The sequence below is a fragment of the Nannobrachium achirus genome (genome assembly GCF_963921795.1).
Source record: "Nannobrachium achirus genome assembly, chromosome: 15".
Lineage (NCBI taxonomy): Eukaryota > Metazoa > Chordata > Actinopteri > Myctophiformes > Myctophidae > Nannobrachium > Nannobrachium achirus.
Window position 1 is genome coordinate 13,620,343 of NC_137822.1, and position 19,626 is coordinate 13,639,968.

General features: G+C 42.5%; 2 protein-coding genes across 3 annotated transcripts in view; one reads left to right on the forward strand and one right to left on the reverse strand.

Annotated features, from left to right (window-relative positions):
- astn2 (astrotactin 2) overlaps positions 1-19,626 on the forward strand; it is a gene marked incomplete at its 5' end in the record, with an annotated part of 725,257 nt that overhangs the window by 538,807 nt on the left and 166,824 nt on the right.
- trim32 (tripartite motif containing 32) lies at positions 7,437-16,805 on the reverse strand. Of its 2 annotated transcripts, none has more exons than XM_080742425.1 (3): positions 16,741-16,805; positions 9,675-11,713; positions 7,437-9,004 (listed from the first exon to the last, which is right to left on the reverse strand). In XM_080742425.1, the coding sequence occupies exon 2, from the start codon at positions 11,699-11,701 to the stop codon at positions 9,695-9,697; it is 2,007 nt and encodes a 668-aa protein (XP_080598551.1). In that variant the 5' UTR covers positions 11,702-11,713; positions 16,741-16,805; the 3' UTR covers positions 7,437-9,004; positions 9,675-9,694. The 2 variants fall into 2 exon arrangements, with proteins under 2 accessions (XP_080598551.1, XP_080598552.1); XM_080742426.1 differs by lacking the exon at positions 16,741-16,805 and adding an exon at positions 13,210-13,342.

A 19,626-nucleotide genomic window follows, 5' to 3' on the forward strand; every position in this document is an offset into this window, starting at 1 on the left:
ATCAAGGTCCATTATTTATTCAGCGTCTGCACCGCAGACCACCGTTTGACGAGAGTTAGCCTCTAAGACCCAAAACGTCTAATGTTTTGTTGTTGTTGGATAAGATTGTGTCCACAATTCCATGCGGTATTGATGTGGTACCACCATAGGAGAGATAACGGGCAAACGTTGACCAAAATAACTACATTCTCTAATTGTGTAGACTTCTTGTAAAGGGTCACTCACTCTCGATCATTTAGCTGGGGACCACCTGGAACCCCCTCAAGGACCACTGGTGGTCCCTGGACCACTGGTTGAAAACCACTGGTCTGGTGGAAAGTTTACACGTCACTATAATTATGTTTAAAAAAAAAAGAAGTTACTATTTGACTACATGCTCATAATGTGTTGCATTGGGACACAGACACATTGTTATTTTCAAAATATTTGTATTCTTTACTTAAGTAAAAGTAGCAATAGTATACCACAATCTAGACATCGTAAAAATCCTGCATTCAAAATTGTACTTGAGATAGTCCAAAAGGATTGGCAATGGCATCAAAATATGCAATAATAGCAACACTAAAGTATTATGCAGAATGGCTGGTTTCACAACATTTTTATTTAATAATGCATTAATGTTCATCACTTTAATGTTGCAGCTGGTAATGGTGGGGCAAATGGGGGCTGATTTGAGTTACTTTATGTGCTGTTGGGTAGCCTAACCTATAATAATACATCATACTTTCATTTACTGTATTTTATATTCATAATCTACATCTGCAAAGTGACTTGGAACTAAAGCTGTAGAATAATTGCAGTAGACATCAACTTGTATAAGTAGGTATATACATTACACAACAAATTAAAGGAGCAATAGTCACCTTTTTCTTGAAAAACGGACGCTAAAATAAAAATAATGTTTCGAAAATATTGTATAAAAAAAGATTAAGCTTCATATATGTGTTTCTATTCAAAAATGACCACAAAAAGTGTAAAATAATGATGAAATAATAATTTTGGCCATTGTCAGACTGACCGTTTAAATCCCTCTTCTATTCTTTTATATCGATTGATAAGGGATGTAAACAAAGTCGGTCTGACAATGGCCAAAATGATTATTTTATCATTATGTTATGCTTTTTGTGGTCATTTCTGAATAGAAACACATATATGAAGCTTAATCTTTTTTTATAAAATATTTTCGAAACATTTTTATTTTAGCGTCCGTTTTTCAAGAAAAAGTTGACTATAGCTCCTTTAAATACTAAAGAAAAATTACTTCAAATGTACGTAAAAACAGTACAAGAGAACTTTCCGTCAAGGTAAAACTGTATTTGTATTTTTTGAACACAGATAAATAGTGTTTAATTCAAACTCTGTATTGGTAATAAGTCAAATAGTAGTTTACTAGTTCACCATCACTAGCTAAAAACCTAAAATAACCCTAGAACAAAATACACCGGAGACGGTGGAAGTCCGACCGTGTGCAACTGCATTTACAGTAACACAGGAGGATGATGAACAGGTTCTCTGGTGTTTTTCCTCTGCATTCCCCCCAAATCAATAAAACAGGAGGACACGTTTAATTATTTGCCTCCTTCCTCAAATCCCTTCCTGTTTAAGAAGCCACACTTAATTTATCTTAATACCTCTATGAATTATTCCACCAGAGAATGAAATAATGACAAGGTGAACAGGCTCTACTAGTTATACTTTTACATTATACCCTCTCAGGGGCGTCACAAGGGGGGGTAAAGTGGGACTGAGTTACTAGGGCCCAAGGTGGAGGGGCCCTAGTAACTTTAGCTATTGAAAAATAGCAGATATACAAGCTCACAGCGCGCTGGAAGCTTGTAGATCTGCTATTTTTGAAAAGTTGTGAAAATGTGTGAAAAAAATGTATTTTTTAAGCAAACATTTGTAACTCAAATTTTGCTTCTAGGGGGTCCCTGGAACTAAATATTTTGAGATGGGGGTCTGTGGCCAAATACATATCATCTTGGGGGTCCATCACATGAAAATATTTGAGCACAACTGACATGGAAACATAGGTTTCTTGCATTTCTTGGTTTCTTGATTTTTCAAAAATAGCAGATATACAAGCTCGCAGCGCGGCACTTGGTGCTGCGCTGTGAGCTTGTATATCTGCTATCTTTCAATAGATAACATTCATGGGGGGCCCGCATTGAATCCTTGTACCTAGGGCCCAGAATTTGGTGTGATGCCCCTGTACCCTCTACACTTAAACTCATATCAGTTGACCAGGGTTGGTTGTACTTGGTCCACTTCTTTTTCCTCCCTCTATGTGGTTAAAGGTTTTAGATCCCCCTAAGTGAGAAGACTGCAAAGAATCTATATACAATTAGCAAGGGAACACAAGCTTTATTACTGCATTAAGACAGCAAGCTTGTGAGACACATTTGACACATGTTTTGTAACATTACTGCCAAGCTTGGTGAAACATGCTTACCACTCAAGGTCAGTTGTCATTTAAAACACAGACGTGTAATTAACTACAGACAGCCATAAATCACAATGTATTACACATCTATCTATGTGTGCAAATAGGCAATGCCAAAGCGGGAAAATTTGCTCACAATCCCGTCACACCCATGACACATTAACACGCATACAGTACATTTACTGTACGTTTGAATGACGTTGACTGGCAGCGTTAGTGGCGAGAGTGAAAAGAATGTTTTGTAAATAGGCCTATAACTTTTTTTTCTTTAAGCTTTACATTCCTGGCAGACATGTCTCGATTTGATGTTTTATTGTGCAGTGTAAATAATGGTTTGTCTCTTCTATTAGCCTCCTTCAAGAGCTTTTTACCGTATTGACCTGGTTGGCACCCATGGGGTCACTGCAGTGCATGATTAATCATAAATCTGTTTCAATGGAACACTGTGACCAAGCATAATATATGGTGACAACAAAGGTAATTGATTACTTTGCTCTGTAAATCAGTTATCTAAACCTCAGCGATTCCTACCATGTGGGCCAGGGGGGCCCACTGGTGGGAGGTGAGGGTATTGCAAGTGGCCACTAAGATTACATTAAGATACAACACTAAAAATAATAACGGGATATTTGACTTTCAAACATGTTTTGGTCCATTTTAACGTTGGCTTGGGCTTTTGTAAGCACCTCAGACAGTGTTTAACCATGTTAGATTCATTGAAAACACCCGTCCTTGGTTCTGGTGACAGATATTGTCCTTCCAATGCTTGAGGGGGCCGTGTTTTTCAATAACTTTTTTTCATTTATTTTATTCGTTCATTATCTTCTGATCCAGAAATCACTGTGGAACCTCAGTCTGAACCAAATGAATGTACGGACACAGACACACGTGCAAACAATAATACATACAACCACTGTAGATCTTTATCAATGTTTATTGCACTCGTTTTTAATCAACAATACAAACATGAAATTGTGGACTCAGGGATTCACATCAGCCTCTGATGAAGGACTTATAGTTAACATTCTAAAAGGACACATGGTGGTTTGGTTCTGCTTACACACGCACACGCACACACACGCGCACACACGCACACACACACACACACACACACACACACACACACACACACACACACACACACACACACACACACACACACACAGTGTTATGTACATATAGTTACACAATCCAGTAGTATCAAATCATCCCAGCAACTCTGAATAAAGAGAGACAAGGAACAAGGAACCCCCCCCCCCTCCCCCCACCCCCACACACACAGTATTATATCAATAAAACCACGAGAATAGCGTCTCTGTCGGGTGGAAACCTCATGTATCCCAAATTGTACCTTTTCAGGTTTTAAATTCAAAAGTCGCAGATCTAACAAGATCAAATGCGTCGCTTCGTACAGCTTGTGGATCTGCTACTGTAGTGTGACGCTGTAGTGTTGATCCAGGGACGTGCAGAGAATGTTAATCTTTCTAAAAGGGCCTTTTAGTAGAAATATCAAAAATAGCAGACCTCTATGCTCACAACGTGTCGCGCTGCGACGCGTTGTGAGCTTGGAGGTCGGCTATTTTCACTGCTTGATACCACAATGAACTAAGCATAATCAAGTGAATTCTGGAGATGTGACGTCCGGCATGGATTTCCACACAGAGAGGGCAATTCTTTCAACATAAGCTGCTGTATTCAAGTTTAGGAGAGTTTGGACATGGCAATTCTCTTGAATGCTGCCTTCATAGAAAGAGGGGCATTTGCATTTCTTTCACCATAGTGAAAACTGCAATCATGATCTTTAGAGGGCACTTAAAACAGATGGATAAAAGGGCAGGGGTTCAAGCCCCCTTTGATGTCTATGTGACTTGTGCCTGGTGTGATCGAGTAGTAGGGGCATTCATTTACGAAAAAACTAAAGAAGTAAAAAAGAAATATGGAGTTGAGAGGTTTCTGCCCGACAGCAACGCTGCGCTCAACAGTTAGCAGTCGTACTCAGCACGCGGAGTACAAGGACACTTTGTTTCCTAGCATCTTATGCCAGCGATTCCCAACCATGCTGGTGGGCGGTGAGGATATTGCAAAGTGGTCCCCCAAATTAATAGGAAAATCACTTCAAAGATTTCATCAAATATAGCATTAATATTTAAAAAAATATATATAACGTAAAATAAAATGTCATGGCATTTTTCCCCCTCCTTTAAAACAATGGTTCTCAACCTGTGGGTCGGGACCCCCAGGGGGTCCCCAAATGATTAGCTTTATGTGCAACATTGTTTTCTCACTCAACAGTAAACAAACCAACCTAAAGTTGTGTATAGAGGGTATCTGCACATTTCTAAAGTGACAATTTAAGGACTTTTTACTACCTCCAAAATGGCAAATTAAACATTGGCTAAATTGTCAAATATTAGAGGCAGAAATTGTTGCGAGGCGTTGTGAGCATGTAGATCGGCTATTTTCACAATAGAACCGTGTTATACAAATTGTAATGCCTCAACTCTTAGTGCTCGTCGGGGTCCCCAGTTAAAATATGATTATTTTGGGGATCGCGGCATGAAAAGGTTGAGAACCACTGCTTTAAAACCTTGAGTTTTCATCGTGACACCATTGTGGTACTTACAGTACACTACGATGGTTTCCGCGACCGAACGCTTGATTCGATCGATAAGCTAAACCATGCTTTGAAAATGGCCACCCATCATGGCAACAGCCTCTCGGCGTGCGGATGCGCTAAGTGGCCCGATGGGTGGGCCAAACACACTTTTTAATTGAGATTTTAAAGTGGGCCCCGATCCAGAGAAGGTTGGGAACCACTGCTTTATGCTATTCTCTTCCCACATCAATACTACTGTGTACGTTATCAGAGTATCTGTAGGCCAGTCTATGATGTCAGTAAAATGACATCGGTCATCTCCATATTTGGGCAAAACATTTGGGGACGGACACACAGACAATTAAGCCCGATTTATGCCTTGTCGGACGACGGTGTCACGCACCGAAAATAGCAGGTCTACAAGCACACAACACATCAAGGCGGCAAGCTGTGAGATTATACTGTACATAGATCTGCTGTTTTTGACACACAACACCAGTGTACGACAGAGCATGAATTAAGCATCACACACAGAGGTTTGTGGAATTTATAGACAGACAGTAGATAGATAGATAACACGTTTCTGTGTTGACACTCAACACAATGTTGGGACCATTTGAGTTGTTAACCCATTTAGGCCTAGAATTAGAAGGATTCAAAAGACACTTATAGAATCGGGTCAAAATTCTAATTTTCACGATTTTTCAAAAATGGCAGATCTACAAGCTCGCAGCGCGGCACTCGGTGCCGCGCTGTGAGCTTGTATATCTGCTATTTTTCAATAGTTAAAGCATAAAATAATGAAACACAAAATGTGTACCCGTTCTAGGAGAAAAAACGTAACCGTAATGGAAAGGTTGCCATGGTAGGCTAGACCAGTGGTTCTCAACCTGTGGGTCGGGGACCCCCAGAGGGGTCCCCAAATTATTTTGGGGGGGGGTCCCCAGATGTTTAGCTAAATGTTAACATTGTTTTCTCACTCAACAGTAAACAGACCAACGTACAGTATACGACGTGTATACAGGGTATCTGCACATTTCTAAAGTGACAATTTAAGGACTTTAAAGACCTTTTTAGTACCTCTGGTCAAACATTGGTCAAATTGTCAAATATTAGAGGCAGAAAATGGAATAGATTCAAACTAAAGAGTCAAACTAAATGTAATGCCTCAACTCCTACAATTCCAAGTGCTTGTCAGGTTGGGGGGGGGTCAGTTCAAATATGATCAATTTGGGGGTCACGGCTTGAAAAGGTTTAAAACCACTGGGCTAGACTATGTCCTGAATTGAAATCCTTTGTTGACATGATGACAAAACATGGCTTCCCTTCATAACAGATGAATCATGTGAATATACAGTATTAAAAACATTTACGTTTAGAAATATTTGACTTCACGTGATAGTGATACAAGTTAATCGCATGTTTTTCTTTTTCCCCACAAAACGTTACAAAAATGCATATTCCTTGTTTCTTTGTATTATTGTTTTGCTTTTAAACCAAGGGACTCTCAGATCTATCCTTCAGGGCATGGAGTGAAATGTAATTATTACCTTGTAGAAAAGGCCTATTTAGGATTTGTAATCAAGTTCATCAATCACAGTAATGAAAATGGCGTGACGCATAATTACTTGCAGAATCTGCAGGCAAACGGACCACGCATGATTATACACTTTAATGATAGCAGGGTTTTAATAATTAGCTCCTTTCCTATTATTTAGGAATATTTATGATTCAGGATTCAAAAGATAAGAGGTTTCTCATAACAGGATTTGAAAATGAACAATTTCACACAGTTTAGTGTTTCCTAAACCATAGACTTGCATTATTGCTGTCTTAACCCATTTAGGCCTAGAATTATTGAATGCTTTAACCAGTGAAAAATAGCAGATATACAAGCTCACAGCGCGGCACCGAGTGCCGCGCTGCGAGCTTGTAGATCTGCTATTTTTGAAAAAAGTCGTGAAAATGTGTGCAACTCTTTGAATTATGTATTTTCAAAGCGAACGTTTTGTATCTCAAATTTTGCTTCTGGGTGGTCCCTGGAACTAGATATTTTGAAATGGGGGTCCGTGGCCAAATAAATATCATTTTGGGGGTCCTTCACATGAAAAGGTTTGAGCACCACTGACATAGTAGTCTCTCAAGAACAGACTAACTGAGCTCCAGTTGAAGTGAAAAGGACCTTTTCTTTGACGATGGCTGGCCAGATTGCTGACATAGAAACATGGGGTTTCTCCAAAAATCTTAGAAGGATTCAAAAGACACTTATAGAATCGGGTCAAAAATCAAATTTTCTCGATTTTTCAAAAACAGCAGATCTACAAGCTCGCAGCGCGGCACTCGGTGCCGCGCTGTGAGCTTGTACATCTGCTATTTTTCAATAGTTAAAGCATAAAATATTGCGTCATAATGTGTTCAGGCCTAAATGGGTGTTAAGTATACTTGTCACATGTGGAGTACCACATCAGTGGCACAAACAAGACAACGTCACCAAATGTTAATGATACATTTTGTTTAGCACACTTTTCATTAGAAAGAAAACTCCCAGCTGCTACAAGGGAAGAGCAGTAATGATGAATATGCAAACACACACACACAAAGGGTCAAATCAGATTGACCACTAAGAAGTTCAATTGAAGGCCTTTCTATAACACAACATATTATGTTGGGCCGTTTTAAACAATTAAACCCCATACTTAGTTGACTGTCTTCCCCCCTAAAATAGCCAAGAGCTAATGTTCCCCCAGACGCTAAGGTCCATGTGGTTAAAACCGGAGTAAGTGATGTGGTCAGCCATAGTCACACGTGGACTTTGATCAATTGTGAAGCTTGTGGAATGCAAAGACAAGGATCGAGTGTAATAGATTTAGGACGGGTGTGTAACATGTTGGGAGTTTCTACACCACAGGTTCTTAAAGTGGGGTCCGAGGATCCCAAGCGGTCCTTGAGGGGTGTTCCAGGGGGTCCCTAGCTAAATGATTGATAGTTAGGAACCATCAAACCAAAAAGAATTATGGGGGTCCGCCCTAACATTATACCAAACTGGGGGGGGGGGGGGGTCCTTGAAATAAAAACAAAGGTTTTGAGAACCGCCGTTCAACACTTGCCAGTGCGGTTCTGGATTACACTAGGGGTGGGCGATATGGTGATAATTATCGTTGAGACGATACAATGTCTCCATGATATGCCTTTTCAGAGGTATCGTATATATTGTGATACAATTGAGGGAGCCTTGTAAGAAATCCTGTTTAATCGTTAATACAGAGATTCATTGCAGAATTCTATTTAAACCTCATTTTGGTCTAAATCAGTAGTTCTCAAACTTAAAAATGTCAAGGTCTCCACTTAACTCTGACTCCATTTGGTTTCATTTGTATACTGTCAGAGTATACTGTCATAGTGATATTGTATTTTTCCATATCGCCCACCCCTAGATTACACAGGAACTTATGGAGAACCATGCTATGGATCCCATTGAGGAACCCATTACAATAACGCAGGCTTGAAGGGAGAAGGTTAGCTCTTTGTGTGCAGGGAGAGACTTTGACCAGTTGCTTTACAGTGGCCATACAGTAGATAACAGATACTGTAAGGGTCGATATGTACATGTCTTCGGTTGAAACTGGAGTATACAATGCAGTGAAATGTCTGACTGTCTTAGTGTCTGATTGATCGGCCAAGGTGAAATGGTGAGGGTTGGACTTGGAGAGGCTTGCTAAATAGGAGAGTCTTGGCTTCACCATTACTGAGCAACCTTTACGTCTTCAAGGCGTAGTTATTGAAACGTAACGAGGTAGCACAGGGTTTCACGTACGATTTTGTGCAATTAAGGTAGCAATGAAATGAATTCTCCTCCTAGTGTAGTTAGAAACAAACAGAGGATGGATGGGTGCTGAGGACTCACACCATGATGCTACAGGAGATGAAGATGACCTGGGACTCTCGATTCAGTGACAGGTTCAGTCCTGCAAGACAAAACCAGTGTTATATTTAAGATTTTGCTTGCATGATTCAGTTTATGTTAAAACTCAAATAGGGTCATGTTTCCACAGTTTGTGGGAAATACATACAGAAAATAGTTTCTTTTTTTAAAGACCATCCTGATGTAAAGATTCAATAACAATCATATTTTCTGCAACTCTTATTTGGCTGACTAGCGTGCTACTAAGTGGATTATGAGCAGCAACTAATTGTGCCATAGCCCTATCAAAGCTAACATAAACATGCGTTACACACAGTGATACTAGCTGGGAAAGGTTACTAATTTTGGGTTAGGGTTAGAGTCACAACGTGTCGCGAGCTTGTAGATCGGCTATTTCCACTGTCAATGTTCTTTTTTAAGTATAAAGTTGTCAAATATGTCAGTAATTTCTTTGTATATTTAGGTTATGTGTCATATCTGCCAAGTGCAACTTCAAAGCCTAAAAGCCAAACAGAAATGTAAATGTCAACGACAATTAAATCGTTAATCGCAATTATTTGAGTGACAATGAATCGTCATGTAAAATGTCATAATCGTGACAGCCCTACACTGGAGTGAGTGTTGTTTGGAATGCAGACACAATATTACAGTAACAGATTAAACACATCCACACACACTGACTAGTAATGTTTATCAGTTTCTCACACACTCACATCCAGGTGGTCTTTTCCCTCTAACAGGTGGAGGACCGCCTCCTCTGTATGTACGTGTAGACTTTGACACAGTGGTCCGAGGAGTCTAATACTAGCAGCTGTCCTTTCTGAGTGACCGTCACTCCGACAGGGCACGTCAGCCCTTCGTGGATGAGAATGTTGTAACCGCCCTCTTTGGGGAACTGGAGGATCTCCTTCCGACCGCTGTCTGTCACCAACAAGTCCCCGTTGGAATCCACACAGATGCCCGTGATGCAGTGGAAATCCTCTGTCTCTGAGAAGTGGGTGAGCTGCTTGGTCACCTGACCATCAGCGCCCACTGAGGCGATCGAGTTCAGGGCCAGACCCTGGGTGAAGTAGACTGTGCCAGCTGCATCGCACGTCACAAACTTTGGTCGCACAGCAGTGCACAGTTGACTGCAGCTGACCACGCCGACATTGCGGTCCACGGCTAGGCACCACAGCATGCCACCCGCGACGTCGGTCACCACAAACTGGCCCGATGGCATGGCAGCAATGCCCCACGGTTTGATCATCTGGTTTTTGTGGCAGGCCACACAGTGCCCATCCATGGTGTAAACTTTCACAGAGTTGTCATAGTTATCAGTGACCCCGATCAGGCCGTGGTGTGTGACTGCAATGGACAGGGGGATGAGGTTGGGCAGGTCAGCCCCGAGGAAGCTAAGGACAAAGTTGTCGATGCTGCTGGCGTTGCGGCGGATCTCACGCTGGAAGCCCTTGCGGTTGAAGATCTGGATGCGGTAGTTGCCACGGTCTGCCACCAGGACCTCGCCTTGTGCCGTTATGCAGATGCCAACGGGCAGGTTGAACATTCCAGGCAGGTTCCCTTTACAACCCATCTTCTTCACAAACTGGCACAGCTGAGGACCTGCCCTTCCTCCGGCTCCTCCAGGCGAGGGCCCCCCTCCATCCATGGACTTGGATTTGAAGCTGCCCGGTGAGGCGCACACCGCCTCTTCCACGGCTGCCGTCATGTCAACGTCTCGATAAAGATCCAGTGGAGCTCCTGCTGCGCCACCTGTAGCGCCCTCTGCTCCAGCGCCCTCCCCAACAACGCTCTCAAGTCCGAGCTCCAGGCCACTGCCCTCATCTGTGTTTACAATACAAGTGTTGGTGGACAGTTGACCCACTTCCAGGGACTTGGGATGGTCTGCTTTGTTAAACAGCGGCTCTTGGAGCTTGAAGGTGACGGGTAGGCTGCTCTTCAGGTCCAGCTCTGCCTCATCATTACCCCCGTCGTCTTCCTCCAGCAGGGCGATGTCGCTCTGCTTCATCCGCATGGCCAAGTAGTCACAACGAGACACCACCTGCACCTCTGCGATGTTGAGGAGATACGTCTGCTCCTCCAGGATCTGCCCGTTCAGCTTCTCCAGCTCCGCCATGGAGGCCGTGAACGTTCTTCGCGAACGGCCCAGCTCCTCTTGCAGGAGCAGCTCAGCCGTCGCGTAGTCCTGCTGCACGGAGCGATACTTGAGCCTCAAGGACTTCGCCGCGCTGTCGATGCACGCCTTCTTCCTCTGAATCTGACCCATGGCTTCGCGGAGAGCCGTCATGTTGCCGCGTAGCTCTTTGCGCCGTCGTTCGGCGGCGGCTCTGATGGGATGCACAGCGTGTCCCCGGTGTAAGTGATCCTCCTCTTTGCAGGTGTCACAGAGGACCGTGGAGCAGTCATGGCAGTACTGGCGCGGGAGGCGATTGCAGCAGGATTTGCACATGAGGGCCGCGGAAGCACTGCAGGAGCTGGCGCAGTCCAGGATCCTGAGAACGGTTAGGTTGTCGGCCAGCTGGGAGACGCTGCTCATGCGGGAGACTTTACTACAGAAGGGGCAACGCACGCCATTGATGGTGCTTGCCAGCAGCTTCTCCAGGCACAGTCGGCACACCGTGTGGCCACACTGTAGGAGCTTAGGCCTGGTGTGATGCTGGTTGTACGTCTCTAGACAGATGGGGCACTCAAGAACCTCCCGCATCAAATCTGGATCCAGAGCAGAGGATGCCGTCGCCATTGTACTCCACCCCTGTGTGGAATAGATACAAAGATTATACCACTTAAAGCCACATATTTTTCATTGTATGAAGATGAATAATGTGAGCTTGTTGATCTGCATTTTGTTTTTATTATTTGTGAAAATGTTTGATAATTAAAGAATCAAAGACAGGTTGAAATTGGTTAAATGTAAATGTGTTTACATTTTCTTTTCCCCACATACAGTATGAGAAGATCATATTATTAAAATTGTCAATATAGTGTTCCACCATGTAATAGGATGCATTCCATTTTATGTGATTTTGTCTACACTCGGCATTGTATTTTAAAGCCGTTTCAAATAACTTTGTAGCTCACACTAAGGTAGACATGAGAAAGACTACACTGCATCAACTGACGGAATTAATTTCTTTGATGTACGTCATATTATATAACAAAGAATTATAGTCACCGCCATTATGACAGACTGACAAACTTTGCTGAATCATACAGCTTTCTCAATGGCAATAATACTGCAATGCAGTGGAAGGAACTTGTATCGAACACAACACCAGCCAGACCGTTAAAGGAAAGACTAAAATGTATCCACACCGAGAATGTACAAATGTAACCGAATGAACCATTGTGGGTGCATTTGGTTACATTTGTACGTAATCATATTTTGTGTCTGGCACAAGATATTTTCAGGTGGGGGTCCACGGCCAAATACATATTAATTTGAGGGGGTCTCGTCTCAAAGTTTTGAGACGTCTGTCTTGTAGGACATAAAAGTTATGGATTGCAGCTTTGAAGCTAAAGTAGGTGATGTGAGCTGTAAATGGCATTGTTTCTCAACCTTTATCAGGCCGCGACCCCCAAAATAATCATATTTTAACTGGGGACCCCCACCCTGAAGAGCACTAAGGGTCGATTCACACCGTTATAAGGAGCCTAACTAATTTCGGTTCGGCAGTGTCCAGACCCAAATATGGGTTTCCCCTCCCGGTTCGGGGGGGCGTCAACCGACTTTAGTCGGCTCCACGGTGCTGTCAAAATGTTGTGACCTCCCGACTTAATTTCGGTACTTAGCGGTGTCTTCTCATTCATTCAGCCCGGCTTCAAGTGCATATTCTCGGCTGTGAATCCAAGGAAACAGCGGTCGTTTGGGAGGGAGACACGCCGACTTCGAAATGATTGTGGACGCCGTGTATTGAGTGTTTCATAGCGAATACAGACAGCGCTCTGGCTGGAGCGCGCGCGCGCGACACACACACACACACACACACACACACACACACACACACACACACACACACACACACACACACACACACAGAGAGAGAGAGCTTTGGTGCATGTCTCGCTGCTCACCGACCGTTTTAAAGAGAAAAGAAAAGCATAGACACAACTTTGCTAATGTTCCGTGTTGTGACTGCATGATGATATGCATGCAGCAAGGGAGGCGGCCGCGGCACGTCTATAATGTGAGCTTGTAGATTAAATGTTTTCGACAGAGCTCGTTTGTGAGAGTGAGTGAGAGAGAGAGACCTATGGAAGAGACCCCGTGTCCCCGTCACTGGCGCTACTGCCTGCTGGAGCTGCCTGCTACTCAATGGACTTCCAGTCATTCAGCTTGCAGCGCGAGGGTCAGTCAGATATGTATTCGCCCTGCAACCCTCATTTCTCGGCCACAAACGGTTGGTTGCCTAGGAATCTATAATATTAACATTGAAACAAAAGCCAGGGAGAAAGGAATGCTTTTAGGCTATTTTCTATCTACAGAGGTAAGTCATTTTCCGTTTGTTTGTAATAGTTGTAGGCTAGAAATAGAGAAAGAGAGAGAGAGAAATGGTCGAGTGAGCTTCACTTTGTGAGTAAGACGGGGCATTGCCGATTAAAATATAATCTCTGGGCCTAAGACTATTCATTAAACCACAATCGAATGTTGTTTACTTGCATAATGGGGACACTTTTTTTAATTGTAGGCTATTTTATATTTAGTCACTGGAAAATGTTTCAACATCTGATCTCTCAGTACTGTTGCTTTTTTTTTTTTTTTTTTTTTTTTGACCCTCAGCAATGGCGCTGGTTTTGTAGGCCGATAACTCCAAATCGGCCTACAAAACGTCATACGCACGCTCCCCATACACTTATTCACGATATTCCTGGCCATTCTATGGAGGCTGCCATTTTCCTTTTACAGAGGGCGCTGGAGCATTTTTAAACATCTTTTCACTTCCTCCCAAGTCGAAGAACAAGAGATCCCAAGGAAGTGACAGGGAATTGTCTGTTGCCAGATATTGCCAGAGACAAGCGGCCAGGTCTATGAATAATAAGCCCAATAGAATTAACTAGGTTCAGTTTTACTACTTTACATTTACATTTGAAAATAGCAGATCAGCAAGTTCACAATGTGTCACATTGTGACACATTGTGAGCTTGTATATTTGCTATTTAAAAAATATAGAGGAAAGAAAAAACGAAAATAATTTGAATATTTTTGAAACATTTTAACAACACAAATCTGTGTGGCGGTCCCTGGCACCACATATTTTCAGATGGGGGTCTGCGACTGTGGACAAATCTGTTAATCTGGGGTCCTTGATATGAAAAGATTTGGGAACCACTGGTTCAAAAAATATTAGAAAGTAAGCCCAATAAACAACGACACCAATTGCTTATTATAAGCAGACATGGCAACACCGGTTCATTCAGAGCCAAGAGCCCAGAGCGCCTCTACTGACACTTTAATGCAAGGACACAGGAAACCAAATGATGTTTTTTATTTTCTTTCAGGATATGAACAGGAAGCCAGGGGCGGGGCCAGGAATATCGTGAATACTGTATGTTGGGTCATTTACTGTTAGAAAAAACAATGTTTCACATTAAGCCAATCATCTGGAGACCCCCCAAAATAATATTGTCCCGACCCACAGGTTGAGAACCACTGGTATATGGAACACATGAAATGTACATTCTATCGCAGCCATTCTGGGGCTATCAGAAGTGGTAGTCCATGGGCCCGACGGGTTGTCGGTATCAAAAAGGTGGCAAAGGTTATCATGCATTTTTGAAAAGCTCTATATATGTAGATTATATTTTGGTATGATAACCCTTTCTTAGACCCAGCTAAATTGGTGTTATCAGCCTCTAAAGTTGGTGTCCCATTAACATTACATTACAGGACAAAAGGTAAAAATATTAATCTGCTTTTAGTAGCATAAGAGGGGTCAAACTAGGGGGTTTTCATGATGCCGAATCCATTGCAAGCATCTGTTTTGCACAAAAAACATTCCTTGGGCTATAAATGGCCTCAGAAGACAATGCATGTATGGGTGTGCATTCATGTTATTCGGAGGCCTTAGGGTTTTATTTCTCATGCTAATCAGTCTAAAAGCGCCACATTTTGCACAGATGTAGCCCAGGGCATTATCTAATGATTTAGCTAGGGCGCCCGAGTCGGTGACCTTCGGGCTCCAGAAAACATCCACAAAACTCAGAAAAGTGATGACTCATCACTTTTCATCACTAAACCATTGTTTTTCTGGAGCTGTGGCGACCCCAAAGGTCGCCGACTCGGGCACCCTAGCTAAATCATTAGAGCATGCCCTGGGCTACATCTGTGCAAAATTTGGCGCTTTTAGACTGATTAACACGAGAAATAAAACCCTAAGGCCTCTGACTAACATGAATGCACACCCATACATGCATTGTATTCTGAGGCCATGTATAGCCCAAGGAATGTTTTTTGTGCAAAACAAATGCTTGCAATGGATTCGGCATCATGACAAACCCCTAGTTTGACCCCTCTTATGCTACTAAAAGCAGATTAATATTTTTACCTTTTGTCCTGTAATGTAAAGTTAATGGGACACCAACTCTAGAGGCTGATAACACCAATTTAGCTGGGTCTAAGAAAGGGTTATCATACCAAAATATAATCTACAGATATAGAGCTTTTCAAAAATGCATGGTAACCTTTGCCACCTTTTTGATACCGACAACCCGTCGGGCCCATGGACTATGGTACTTGTTTTCCCTCCACAGAACACGCAATCAACAGGTGCGTTGCTGGCTAATAATTAATGGTACCGTCCTCACGTGTGTGTACTCCATGTATGTGTGTGTGCTCACTGGAGGAAATGTGCTCCTCCGTGGAAAAGTGGACATTATTTTAATGAACACACGTGTTTCTGCCAGAACTTTCACATGAATATGAAACCAGGCGACAAATAGTTGACCCCCAGGTTCAGCAGCAGTTCATTATTGGGTGAGTTATAGTACACTGACTTGTAAACCAACCCACCCGACATGGGAGTGGTGACACTACAGCTATTACAGGTCTATGGGTCTGTTAATGTAATACATGAAATGAAACGTAAGGAATAGAATTCACAGCCATTCTAGAGGGCTGGTGGTGTATCACTGTGCACTGCTGCAGGCTACCTGGGAACTGGGAAAGGGACTCCAATAACAGGAAGCATTTGGCAAGCTAAGCTAACGCCTATAAGCTAACAGGCTCTGTGATAACATACATAAACTTCCATTAGGGTGCACACAGCACACAGGACAGCAGCCAGCCAGCTCATTCATACGAGCGAGCTCGTTTAAAACAATAGCACCAAATTACCCCGTTGTTTCTTGGTCAACGTACTCTAATACTTATATATTATATATGTGTAATAACAACGACAATAACAACACGCGTGTGTACTATCGTTGTACTTTAAAGTGACCAGAAACAGGAGAGCTCAGCAGGGGTTCTCGGTTGTGGGGGGCTACTGCTGCTGTGGTCTCTTGCTGCTGCAATAGCTATAACAACGACAACAACAACAACAACAACAACAACAACAAACAGGAGGCCTCCTCCTTCCCAAATAGCAAGGATTCCTCTCCTCCTACTCCCCTGGATCGGTGCATTTACCATGGCGACAAGAACGTATAACTAGGCAGGCAGGGGCAGCAAAGGGAGGCGATGTGTTTCAGAATTATTATTATTATTATTATTATTTTTCCGGGTATTTTTCTGTCATCGCATTCATCCCGTCAAAACAATAAACGTGGCAGTTGAAAGCTTACCTTTTGATTCGACGTGTACAGTAGAGAGTGAAAGGGGCGTACAGACACACAGTGACTGTGCTGCTCCTGCTGTCTGTGTGTGTGGACTGGACTCACACCATGACACGCACACTGCGGTCCTGACGTGACGACGCGAAAATAGCCGATCTGCAAGCTCACAACGCTTGGTGCGTGCGACGCGTTGTGAGCTTGCAGATCGGCTATTTTCGGCGCTCAACACCGTCGCATGGCAGAGTGTAAATAATAACGTCGCGTCACCACGCACCAGGCGTTTAGTTTCCGCAGTAAACAAAAAAGAAAAGAAAATGAAATCGCCCTGGTTTCTATTAACCTCGCCTCACCAGGCTTTAGGTTTCTATTCGCTGTTCAATGCTCAGAACCGGTCTAGAGCCTGCCTACCGTATCCGGTGATTTTGCACGCACACATTGAATGTGATTGCACGGGCAGTTTCCGTATCCGCTACAGACCGAATATGCAAGTTGCAAAGTGAAATAATTCCAGCCTGCTTCTGTTCTGAAGACAACCAAGCTCCCCAACCCCACAGATGTTTTCATTGGCTCTCCCACGGCACGCAACTGACTGGTTGGCATTCGCTATCTGTCAGTCACTCTCACTCAGTACAACTTACAAGTAGCCTATGATATTTTGTTATTATGTTTTAATATAATATTAATGTTTTAATTTGTATTTCTATTTTAGACTATTGACAAAAACAAAAACATTTTTAGTCCATGTTTTTGTCAATACATATTTTTTGTGACGCCTTATTTGTTTATTTTTGACATACAATCCCCCAAATCCTGCTGCAGGATACATTGCATTGATACAAGGTCATAGATGGATTATAGTGATATCACTATAATCCATCTATGACCTAAGTAATGTTGAGTAAATGCAGTATTTGAAACCCTTTTCATGTTGAGAAATACAGAAGTAGAAGTATCTTAAATGGCCACTAGATGGCAGCAAAGGCCTTTCTCTTGATAGCTGTGCAGCGTTTGCTGAACTATGTGGAGAGTAGTCTACCCACTTAAAATGTAATATATCTATCACATTGTGTGTGTGTGTGTGTGTGTGTGTGTGTGTGTGTGTGTGTGTGTGTGTGTGTGTGTGTGTGTGTGTGTGTGTGTGTGTGTGTGTGTGTGTGTGTCAACGTAATGAATAGGAATGAAATTGGTAAACCAATAAGTAAGAGACAGTCAGGCAATAGCGAGCTCAAATAACAAAGATCTTTGGCTCACGTTCATTTTATGGCGATAAGTAATCAACTTTAAGTCTTCCCATAATCTAATTTACAACTGCGTATAAACAAGATTCCCTTCCCTGTGCAATTAAAAAGGCTCTCGGAGAGTTATTTAAATTAATTAGCAGTTATCTGGCTACTGGCTTGAATCCCCCTGCATATAATTGCCTATATTAAAATGTCAGTTGAAAACATTTCTTCAGTCTTACTATAGTGGGATAGGCCTAATTGTTTTTCTACAATCCTTTTACACTGGGGCTACCATGATATGCGATGATATGCGTATCTTAAACAATGCTTACACATCATAATGTGGGCTTTGTGTGCTAACGTTGATGATATTGTGGTGGTTGGAGCACCAAAATGGTGGCCCCAAATGGACAGTTACAGATCCATTTGGTTCCATTTGTACACTCTCAGAGAGTCAGTCAAGGGGGTCTTTAAAATTAAAAGAAAGGTTTGAGAACCGCTAGCCCTGTGGTTCGCTGTAGGCACATAGCAGCGTGAACCGAGCTCTCTCGTGAAAGTTCGCTCTACATTATGCACATACTGGGACAGCATGATCTGAGCTGTGATTGGCTTAGCAGCATGAACTGAGCCACGATTGGCGTGGCAGCATTATCTGAGCTGGGACTGGTGTAGCAGCATGATCTGAGCTGTGATATAGGCCTGTCACAATTATTACATAATCGTCTAATCGCAATTATTTGACATAATCGCAATTATTGTGTCATCGTTTCCATGTAAAAAAAAATCATATAGGCCTATTTTCAAAAATAGTGGAAATGGCAGATCTACAAGCATAAGTATAAAGTTGTCAAATATGTCAGTAATTTCTTTGTAAATTTAGGTTATGTGCAACCGCAAAGCCTAAAAGCCAAACAGAAATGTAAATTGTCAACGAAAAAACACAATTAAATTGTTAATCGCAATTATTTGAGTGACAATTAATCGTCATGGAAAATGTCATAATTGTGACAGCCTTATGTGATTGGCGTAGATCTGATCTGTGATTGGTGTAGCAGCCTTATCTGAGCGGTGATTGGCGTATCAGCATTATCTGAGCTGAGCTTTTACAGTGTGGTGTGTCAATGCGTTTTTCTGATTGGTTGATTTTCATGGTATTGTCTCGAGCGCTTCTCATTGTTGAACAATGGCATAGGAGATGATAACAAAGTGCACCATTTAGCTTGATTGGTCATTTGGGCTTTATTGTTACACTAAGTGTAAACTAACAGCAGGTAGGCCACTGTTATGAAATAAATTACCTTTCAATAGCAAGTTTAGCAATGTTATGTTAGCTAGCAACTGCTGCTTTTCAGAACGTTTTCCTTCAGGGTTCAGACTGAAAAAGCACACATCTGCCCCTTAACTGGTCGTTCGTAAATAAGACACGCTGAGTGCACTCTACAACGTCACCTCCCACTACACTCACTAAACTGAGCACACACCCGGTGCACATTTCTGAGCGCACCCACAGTAGCAACATGCGGTCAGCTGTGATAGGTCTTCTTTTGTCAGGACAGAGATAAAAAAAATATTTTATTGATCCCCAGGGGGAAATGCAGGTGCCATATTGGCTCTTAGTATAGAGTGAAACACAGGGAAACGTAAAAGAGTCAAGAGTGAATCAATCAATCAA